The sequence below is a fragment of the Oreochromis aureus genome, linkage group 13, assembly GCF_013358895.1.
Source record: "Oreochromis aureus strain Israel breed Guangdong linkage group 13, ZZ_aureus, whole genome shotgun sequence".
NCBI lineage: Eukaryota > Metazoa > Chordata > Actinopteri > Cichliformes > Cichlidae > Oreochromis > Oreochromis aureus.
The window spans coordinates 32,755,462-32,765,823 of NC_052954.1; the positions used below are offsets into that span (position 1 = coordinate 32,755,462).

At 43.5% G+C, this 10,362-nt stretch overlaps 1 protein-coding gene across 4 annotated transcripts in view; it reads left to right on the forward strand.

The window, feature by feature from the left end:
• Positions 1–10,001, forward strand: part of kif20ba (kinesin family member 20Ba) — a 65,350-nt gene extending 55,349 nt beyond the window's left edge. For all 4 annotated transcript variants that reach the window (XM_031738721.2, XM_039621965.1, XM_039621966.1 and 1 more), the window contains exons 31-34: positions 4,747–4,821; positions 5,714–5,831; positions 7,819–7,964; positions 8,693–10,001. In XM_031738721.2, coding sequence (XP_031594581.1) covers positions 4,747–4,821; positions 5,714–5,831; positions 7,819–7,964; positions 8,693–8,773 — 420 coding nt within the window. In that variant the 3' untranslated portion in view covers positions 8,774–10,001. The remainder of the gene's footprint in view (positions 1–4,746; positions 4,822–5,713; positions 5,832–7,818; positions 7,965–8,692) is intronic.
• Positions 10,002–10,362: the final 361 nt, after the last annotated feature.

The window sequence follows — 10,362 nt, forward strand, 5'->3', positions numbered from 1 at the left end:
TGAAGCGCTAATCTAAATCTCTCTTGTCCTGCACAAACCTCCCACTTTGATACCAAAGCTCCCAAAACATGTCATTTCCTCCACTGCGTGTGATGGTTGTCATTAAGTGCTCCCACAGCTTTTATTCTACGTCTCACAAATATTTATCATCCTGTTCATGACATTTTGCTTTTTCACTCTTACGCTTTCTGACGTCTGCAGATTTGTCTTTTCCTGTTTATAACGTGGTTGGGGATATTGGTGTTTCATTGCGCTTCTGGCTAGAGGCCAGCTTCCTGTAAATATTCACTGTGTTTTGTGGGTCCCATTTAATGAAGCTGCCAGTTGAAGCCCTGTTTATCACACGAGAGTCTGATGTACTGTCCTCTTTCAGTTCTCCACCAGGGCCTCCCACTTCTTTCTCTTCTGCTCCAGGAAAGTTTGTAATTATCCAACAAAATATGAGCAAAATGTTTCGTTTTGTTGGCGGTTTTCCACTTCATCACTCAGACCACAAACACTGACAGACTTCAGAAGAGAGAGATTATTTTTTTCTGGCCATTTTGTTCCTATTAAACTGTCCGTCAAATGCTGATGCTCCAAAACCACAACTAGCCAAATGTATTGAGTTGTTTCCCCTATTTTTATATTTAACAAACTATTTTTCGCTGTGCCAACTTTACTTTTAAAAGAGATGTCCATTAAGTTTTTAGCCTCTCAACAAGATGAACTTGCATTGTGTAAAATGACTGAATCTGATGAGCTTTAATTACTTCTTCCAGTAATAGAAGCAAACTTTGACATTTGAGCGTCTCCTGGTCAGACCAGGCTGTGTCTGACGTGTTTGCTGTGCTTCTCCATAAAGAAGCAGCAGTAATAATAAAGCATATTTGAGACTTGAGTGGACGTCCAGAAATGGAAATAAACTGGAAATTTCAGCTTAACTTTGTTATGTAGGTTGCCTGTGAAATTTCCCAGCTCCTAATATACGTTTAGAATGAATCATGTTAATTCACAGTGAATATATGGAAGATTAATGCTACAGTTCCTCTTCTGTAGGTGGATACAGTCCAGCACAAGTCCATTTTAAGGTCATTTAAAGGTTGTGGTTCCCTGTGTGTCACATGCAGAGCAGACATCGTGCTGTTGAGATGAATGGAGTTGTAACAGCAACGACATCAATGAGGTTTCTGAGGTGCATTAACCTCTTAGTGGCCTGTTGTTATAGTGACTGAGTACACGGTCTGAACGCACCACGTAGCGCTTTGGTGTACGTTCATGTGTACGACATGTAGAAATGACCACATCTCTGCGTCTCGCCATCTGATCTGCTTCTCTTCGTGCTGGCGCTTGATTCATTGTCTTTGGTACATTTGCGTTCTCCACACGTTCCCTCTATCGTCTCATCTCTGCGTCTCTACCTCTCTTGCACACATTCCAATTACACGTTCTCTCTATCACTTATCGCTGCTCCTCTGCTAGTCTCCTCTTCTTTCACGCTTTCCTCCTCGCTCTCTCTTACACTCTCGCTCCAGCTTCGTCTGCTTTCTTCACATATTTTATCTCTGCTTTCGTACTTGGCGGTCTGCGTTCCCTTCCTCCTTCCTTCCTTCGATTTATTTAATAAAAAAAAAAAGTCCAGTGAGTCACTGGTGACTTCACATGTTGTGACCTTCTTTCTGCATTCAAAATGGAGCATTTTTATCTCATCCACCACGCCCACTCCTCCACTCGGCCAGCGAGCCTCCCTCTCAGGTCAGCCTCATCCCAAACGAGAGTGAGTCAGAATCGATTCACTAAAAAAAAAGTATATATCCAGGGATTTGTTGTGCTGAAGCTAATGCAGGCGGATCCTATCTGAGAACGCCGGTTTTAGAAACACACAGCACACATTTCTGTCTGTTTTCTCTTCCTTTGTGGGCTCCAATGAAACACAGCGTGGAAGCCCGTTATAGCCACCCCGACCATGAATACTACACGGACATGATCCCTCATTGACTTCCCAACCTCGTAATGGGTGTAGTTGGTTTTGCTTATAGCCACAAAGGCCCTTTGAAATAAAGCAGCCAGTACAGATAGTGGTTCCTTCCTGCACTCTGACTGAGCTTCGTGCTGCACGTCAGTCAGTTGGTCTCATTTGGTAAGACTGGAGTTGTTTGTGATGAGCTACAAAATATGCTGATTATTAAGTTATTAATTTTAAAGTATGCCCAAGTATTTGCAATTTATAAAGATGACATTCAGTATAACACCGGTTTAAGGTTGGCATATATGCGTCTGGCTGTCTGCATTTTGGTCTGAGAATCAAACGGACATTTTTCATTAAACTCTACAGCATTCAATTTGTACGGCTTGTGTTGACATGGAGTCGAGAAAAAATTAGACAAAATTAATTTCAGGTTGAGTCGAGGCTGCCTCACAAAAATGCCCTGAAAAAAACAGGAAATTTCAGTTTTGAGTAGATGGACACAGCTTGGGTAAAATCACACTTCGGTTTGTGAAGTCTGGTTAGAAAACCTGAGATCACTCGTTGGCTAACAACTTGGCAATCACCAATCATTCACTAATGAGTATGACCTACATGGGGTGATGTAGCTCAGAGGTGGAGCAGGTCATCTGCTAACTAGACGGTTGGTGGTTCGATCCCTTGCTGCTCCAGTCTGCATGCCAAATATCCTCGGGGAACATACTAACCCCAACTTAAATGTCTGTTGGACTAAAAGCACTTACATAGAAAAAGCACAGCAAAAAGTGCTGGTGTGAATCGTTGAATGAGGGAAGTTTTGTAAAGAACTACATAAGAACCAAAGCTTACAAAATGGATTTAATGTTCTGTTCAGCATGATTCAAAAAACTGAACTCATAAGTTTGATCATCAGCAAAGTGTTTACTGAGGTCGGGGCAGCGGGCTGTTTTCCTTGTGTGCACTACGAACCCGCGAGATTCTAAAGCCACGGGAACGAGAAATTCTTCAATGGCCAAGTCAGTCACCTGATCTCAGCTTTTATAGCACAAAGGCACAAAGAGCCACAAACACGCAGCTGCAGTGAAGGTCTGGCCGAGCGGTGTTTGGTGATGTCCTTGGCTTCTAAAGTTCACTGACTGCAAAGGATTTGTCCGGTTTGTCCAAGTTCAGCTTTAAAGTTTAAAATTCAGTCACATTTTGTTTTGTTTCCAAAAGCCTTTGGAGCCACGAACATTTGGCTGATCTCAAATTCGTATTCTTGTGCACCTGTGGACGTTTTCAGCAGCTTTGAGTAGAAAAGCGCTATATAAGAATCAGTCCATTAAGTCAGAGGCTGATGGCGTCCACTTGTTGGATCTCCTCAGCATCGAAACGATCGTCACTCAGTTTGATTTTTAGTTCAGAGAAGTGGGCAGAGTGCAGATTTGGCCGTTAGTCGAATCACTTCACATACCTGAAAGAATAAAAGTAATCACTTAATTTGAAGTCAGGAATTTAAAAAAATTTTTTTTTATCTTTACTCATTTTTAGTGAACGTGTTCTCAAGACTTCTTTGTCAGTGAATTTTTTTTCTTCCCTCTAATTGTTGGTGGCATCAGTGAAACCCAGAATCTTTATTTGCTTGACCTAGTGAGAATTTGCATCAGTTTACACTCTGTGTGTTACTCGTGTACACTTTGCACTTTGTGTGAGCAGAAGAGTGAATTTCAGACTTGAACTGAAATCACCCTGATGTTTTTCTGAAGAGACACCACACCGCTGTAACCTGCTATTACAGCTATTTGGACATTCCCTGAAAGCGTTTCCAGCTTTTCAAAAGGTACAAAGTTTCTTTTACAGGTGGAAAGAAACTTTAGCAAAAGTAGTTCAGGCGAAACATTTGTGAATTTTGAATTTCAAACTGCAACTTCACAGATTTAGAAGTTGCAAATTGAATGCATCCATTCACCATTTACTCACACCTCCATCCAATCATGTCATTCTACTCTTCATCCTCTCATTAATACGCTGAAATCTCAGATGCTTCCTTTAATGAAACAGGATACTTGATTCATAGATTGATCCCTGGTAAAGTTGAGAGAGATGGAGGAAAACAAACCCAGCTGTTATTCACACATTAGCAGAGGCTTCCCTCAAAAACCGTATCGATCCAGAACTGAAGCAAACAGGCGCTCATTTTTCTTTGTTTGCCGTAATGAAAGGTTTTCCACACACTGTTGACAGAAACTCATCGCTGACATCAGAATCTTGTTTGAAAGCGAACACTGAAGCTTAATTGGGTGTTTGGGAGACACCCAGACATTATATTTTGACTGGTAGTAGTTGAGCTTGTCAGTTTTTTGAGTCCCTCTGCAAAGTAAATACGGCTAAATTGGAGCGTGTTGTCGCTTCTCGAAAAATATTCAGGCTGGTAAAAGTGTCATTTACCTCCTACCGAGGCCACTGGACAAAGTGTGTGAACATCTCGCTCTCGTCTGCATCGTATTAATGACCAAACCCATCTCGTCCACAGCGTCCTGTCATTGTGAAACATTTGGTGGTTATTTTTAGCACCTCTTCTCCTCTGGTACAGATGACTCAGTGCGCACTCAGTATTTTAACACTTTGTACGTGCCTTCATGTTGCTTGTGTGTGTGTGTGTGTGTGTGTGTGTGTGTGTGTGTGTGTGTGTGTGTGTGTGTGTGTGTGTGTGTGTGTGTGTGTGTGTGTGTGTGTGTGTGTGTGTGTGTGTGTGTGTGTGTGTGTGTGTGTGTGTGTGTGTGTGTGTGTGTGTGTGTGTGTGTGTTTGTGTGTGTGTTTAGGAAGAAGTGGCGGCAGAAAACAGGCGGAACACGAGAACCAAACTGACGCCAAAGCTGACCCCACACCGGGAAGAGGTGAGAACCAGAGAGACAAACACACCGACGTGATGTGCAGACACACACTGAACATCACTAATTCATCATTTCACTTGAACAAAGCTTTATACAGTCAGTGTTTCTGCTGCTAGCCCCAGTTCATATGATGATATCTCATGCTTAATCTCATAAATATAGGGGACTGAATTTACCTGTTTATCGTCAGATCAATCTCATGTTTAGTTTCAATGAAAGCTCTCAGCGATGCTGACAGAAACAAGCTTTTGAATTTTGATTAAGTGCACATCAGCACTATGGTGAATTTAACCTGTAGTAATTCACATGTCCACCAGCCAAGAAGAGATTAGGTCTTCAAACATCCGCATGACAGCAGGACACGCCCAAACCGCAGCTCACCTCCACACGCAAAAAGCCCCGTCATCGCTGTGCTTGCATCTTTAATGGAATTATCTCATGTAAGAGAATGGTCTCTTACTGACAGCCAGTTAGCGGCGCCCCTTCCCTTCTCCCGTCCGGTGGCCGGGCCACAGTTGTGTGATCCACGCCACCGTCAGCTGCAGCTGTAGAGCCTGTAACGCTGCTTCATGTGCGGCTGCAGTCCAAGACGGTCGAGTTAGTCAGAGACAGCTGATTGTGTTGCTCAGTTATTTTTGTGCCACAGAGTACATGACGGTATATGAAGAGGAGCGAGTGTTAAACAGAATTGTTAAATAATGAAATTAAAAAGCAGAGCGCAGATCCACATGTATCCACACACCGTGACATCAGTCTTAATCTGTGGAAAACACCTCAACTGTCAGCTAGTTCTCCAGTGTAAACGTCATTATCTGCACTCACCCAGAACTCTGACGCAGCCCTAACGAGAAGCTGTTTCGTACATGCTAACTGTGCTTCGCTGTTCTTTGATCAGAGCTCCTCCCCAGCGGGTCGTCACGACTCCCAGATCAGTGTCCGCAGCAGAAAGGAAGGAACGCTGCAGAAGATCGGAGACTTCCTGCAGAGCTCCCCCACGCTGCTCGGCACTAAAGGTCAGCACCCGACTCTTTATTGTTGGTGACGTTAAACTCGAACTGCTTCTTTGTTGAAGACAATCCTGAAAAATGTTCTTTATTTCAAACATAAGACGGAGCAGCAGAAACCGATGCTGCGATTGACGAAAAGTGCGCTTAATGAGTTTTCTGTGCTACCAAAAGTCATATTTACAGTAAGTGCAGAAATCTGAGATGTTCAGGGCGTATTTTGCAAAGATGAAAGCTAAGATCACAGCAAAGTAAGTCCGTATAGAAAACTATGAAGCATGTAAAGTGACTGCATTAAAGAGGGTTGGTATTCACATGATCCCACTTCCTCCCTTTACAGTCTCATACAGATTTTGCTGGTTTGTCTCCTTCACTCTGTGTTCTGTGGTGCACTGCAGTCACTCAGCCCCCAGGCACGCTGACTTGCTCCTGATGCAGCCTTCTGGCTGTTTTTAATTGCCTGCGTGTAAGAACCCAGAGGTGGCGGCTCTTGTCTGTGGAACAACTGAAAAGGTCAGAGTGTGGAATTGAGGAGGCATTTTTAAAGGAGCGCTCTGTTTGGGACAGCCTTCATATACAAACAGGTTTCCCGCTTAGCTCTCACCCTCAGCTGTACTTGGGGATATGATGATACCCGACCCGACGTCCTGGCTGCCCCTTGCCTTAACATTTGTGTACCTCATTGATCTGTGATAGCTTCAATGTTGGAACACTGGCTAGCCTGGTACACTTACAGAACAGAGACCCTGGTTGGGAGTCAAACTCCCGACCTGAAGTTCCAAAGGCGGTAATGTTACCACTACACCATCCAGCCGCCTGCAGTGTTTTCAGTGGTCTAAGATGCTTCTGCTGGGAGACTGCAGGGTAGCACTGGCGGTCGCCGGTGTTTTTATGAAGTGCGATGCTGCATTTTAATTTGTAATTCATCAGGATGCAAAAACATGAACGTGAGGACTGCAGTGGCCAAGCCTGCATCAGTCCATCAGGAGCTGTCCTTCACTGATGCAATGTTTCAGAAATAATAAAGTGATAGTCTGAATGTAAAATATGATGGGAAAAAAAGGAACACTTTTAATTTCAGACCTTGCCGGATCTCAACCCTCTCTCTCTCTCACACACACAGATACAGACACACCAGAACTTTCCCACAGATACAGTAGATCCCCTCTGCTCTATTTTATTCATTCATCTGCAGTTATTTTTACTGAGAGTCCAGGAGGCAATCTTATCGGTCCAGATGGGTTTTAGGAATCTTCAAATTTAACTGTGAGTGTTGGAGGGGGGAAAGAAGCGCAGGGCACACAAGGACAAAGCTCAGAGCTCCTGCCGGAGTTATTTGGAAAAGGACTGCGCAGGTTTGACAGAGTAAAAGGGCAAGGGCAGTGAGTTTGGGACACTAATGATGGCTTAAAGGAGAGAGTTAAGACAGCCAACATATTGGAATCAACCAGAGTCTTCTCTGTTTTATCCTCGGGGACCCCCAGTTTCACTCGGTCAATTAATTGTGGCCCCAGGGCTCCAAGGCAAGGTTGCTGTCATCTGCAGCCACCTGACCCACCCTTCATCTCTCTTCTCACCTTCACTCGTCTTTTATCTTCCTTATTTTAATTCTTCCACTACTTCGCTCTAGCTTTCAGGCTCCTATTTCACCCCGCTCATCCTCGAATCGTGAATCCCTCTCCCTGCGGGAAGAGCTTCCTATTTAACCTGGAGAGTAACTCTAAGAGCCAGCGTTGGTTTACTGAGGCAAACAAGTTTTAATAATGGACCTGATGGTATTTAGCTTGTTTGTATCAGCTGGATAAACATGCCGTCGGCTTTGGATTAATTTGTCTCCCGAGTCGTCTTCACTGATAATTCCCATTTAAAGTTTTTCGGCTTTAAATCTGCCAGTAAAATGATTTATACACACACACACGAAGCATTGTGATTAACGGGATGTAGTTAAGGATGCTGCTCAGCATGCTTCTGCTTTCCTCTAAAACTGTGTCTGCAGCCAAGAAGATGATGAGCCTGGTGAGCGGACGGGCCGACGCAGATTCAGCAGCCTCCTCTTCCTCCCTCAGTCTGAGAGCAAAGAAGAACAAAAGGAAACTCTACAGGCCCGAAATCTCCTCCCCCATGGACATGCCCTCGCACCCAGTGAGTCTCACAGCCTTTAGTGCAAACATGTCCGTATCAGCACAGATTTACTTTTTATGCACCCAAAGTTCTGAAGAACGTTTATTTTCCTTAACAAGGTGCTGATCCCGGATTTTTTCCTGGCTCGGAGTGAGCTTTATATTCGTTTGAATATTCCGAATACTTTTGGCTCCCAAAGTAATTTTGCACTCTGAAATCCGAGCACAGATGTGATGGAAATGCAGACCTTCAGCTTTAATTCAGAGGGTGCTACATTAACTGTTTGGTTATTGTTCATTTTTATACACATCCCATCATTTTCAGAGGTCACAGGTAACTAACGGGACAATGGAGTCCAGTTAGTTACGGTCATGTGAGACCTGTGTCATACTGGCATTTTCTAGCTGTTCACTGGAACTCTCAATATGAGGTCCAAGGAGACGGACCGACATCGTCCTGAAAAAATAAACCAGCTCAGCAACAACTAAATGCCTGAAAGACCACAGGAGACATTTATAGAGTGATCACAGAAGTATGTCTTTGGTGTAAAAACAGAGAACAATCTCTGGTACAACCATTGGTTCCACTCAGGAGGAGGAGGGGCAGATGAGACTTGGCCCAGTAATATTTAGAAGAGCGAGCACAGGTGTGGAAAAATTCTTTGACAGATGAAGCCAAGAGGAACAGCTCGAGTCTGTGAAACACGAGGAGGCTTTCACCTGAGCCTCTAATGTTTGGTCTCGTTTCAGATCATCAGCAGAGAGCCGGAGGAGAAAGAGAGCGACCATCAGATCATCAAGAGGCGCCTTCGATCCAGGAAGGCCAAATAATCCATCTGCATTCATCACTGCGCACACTTTTCTGCTTTCTTTTTTTAATAACAAACAAAGCTGCTTCCAGTGTAACACTAAGAGTTTCATGCGATCCAACATCTCTCTAAATTCTGATTTTCTGCTGAAAGTTGAGGATCGTAGATACAAGGCCACGTGACAAAACCCGACCTGGTCAGGGTTTTCCCCGCCCTCATGGTCAGTGACAGCTGGGGTAGTCTCCAGCCGCCACCTCGACCCTACGTTAGAAAATAGATCCATATGAAGTAGAGAGCAGCCCCAGGATACCGTCAGGCGGCTCACACGACTCCGTCCGCTCTCCGTAATGAGTCGCGTTTTTCGTTTAGTAACGAAGAGACGTGGCCCGCGCCCGTGACTGTTTCCAGGCTAAGCTAACAGCCTGCTGCTACTTAACCCAGACATGGTGGTGATTTCAGTGTTTTCCCGACCGATTCAAGTATTTCAGTGTTTCCCACGTGTTTCGTTGTGGGTGAGGGGTACGTGCAGTGCCGGGGGAGCTTTCTAAGTACTTAAGTTTGAGTTTTTCTCAGTAAATACTTCATTTGCTAGATTTTCTTTGATTCCTAAGAATCAGAGATGGGGAGAAAAATACAGGCTAGCCAGCTAGCAGTTAGCAGGGAGGCTCAGCTGCAGGTGAGAGGTGGCAGCATCTGAAAACAAAAAAACAAGAATAAAAATCATCAAATTGTAAATAAATCTCAAGACTGACATTCCAACTTCTTCTCTCAGCTGTTTGTTGTTTTGTCTAAATGTTCACATTTACTATCAAATGATTCTTTTCTAATCACTGTAAGCACTCTGACTTTTTTTTAAACCTTTGTGTGCAATCTTTTTATACTGATGTGCTGGAGGTCCAGGTCGAGTTTTACTTTCTTTTACTTCTTTTGCTAGGACAGTTATAGTTGAGACATATTTAAATGTTACAAGTGGTTTTGTATTTACTTCATGTGCACGTTTGAAAGCTTCTGCACTTTATCTGAGACGAGGAGCAAATTGTGACCAAGTGTGGGAAAAAGTCCGTCTGGTGCTGCTGTGGTACCCAAACACCTTCCTGCAGACTTAAAGTCATGACTGAGTGTTTTCTCCCCAGGATAAGTTTACGGGACTTGTGCATACCTTTAGTTCTCTTTAGATCACTACACTGTGTTCCAGATGAAGGACACCCGACTTTTCTTCTTTTCTACATTACATTAAAAGTTCGTTTCAATCATAATGTTCTGAGTTTTCTTTTTTACAACATTTCCTGTTTTGATATTATGTTGAAAATATTGTGGGGTCTTTAACTTAAAGTGTAAAGCATCTAAAATAGTGCAATATAAATAAGCAGACCTGAGAGTACTGATACTATTGGGGTTATGAGAAGGTTCTGGTCAGTTATTGTGCATGTTTGTGATCTCTGCATGTTAAACATTCGTTTGTGGTCAGATTGGGTTTAATGTTAAAATTTTCCTACTGCTGATGATCATAGAGGAATAAAGTTTGAGCAGATGTGACGGAGGAACCAAAGCCTGGACTGCACTGTCCATCCATTTGATTCAGTTAAGGTTTATCGTCTGTTTTTGAAATTA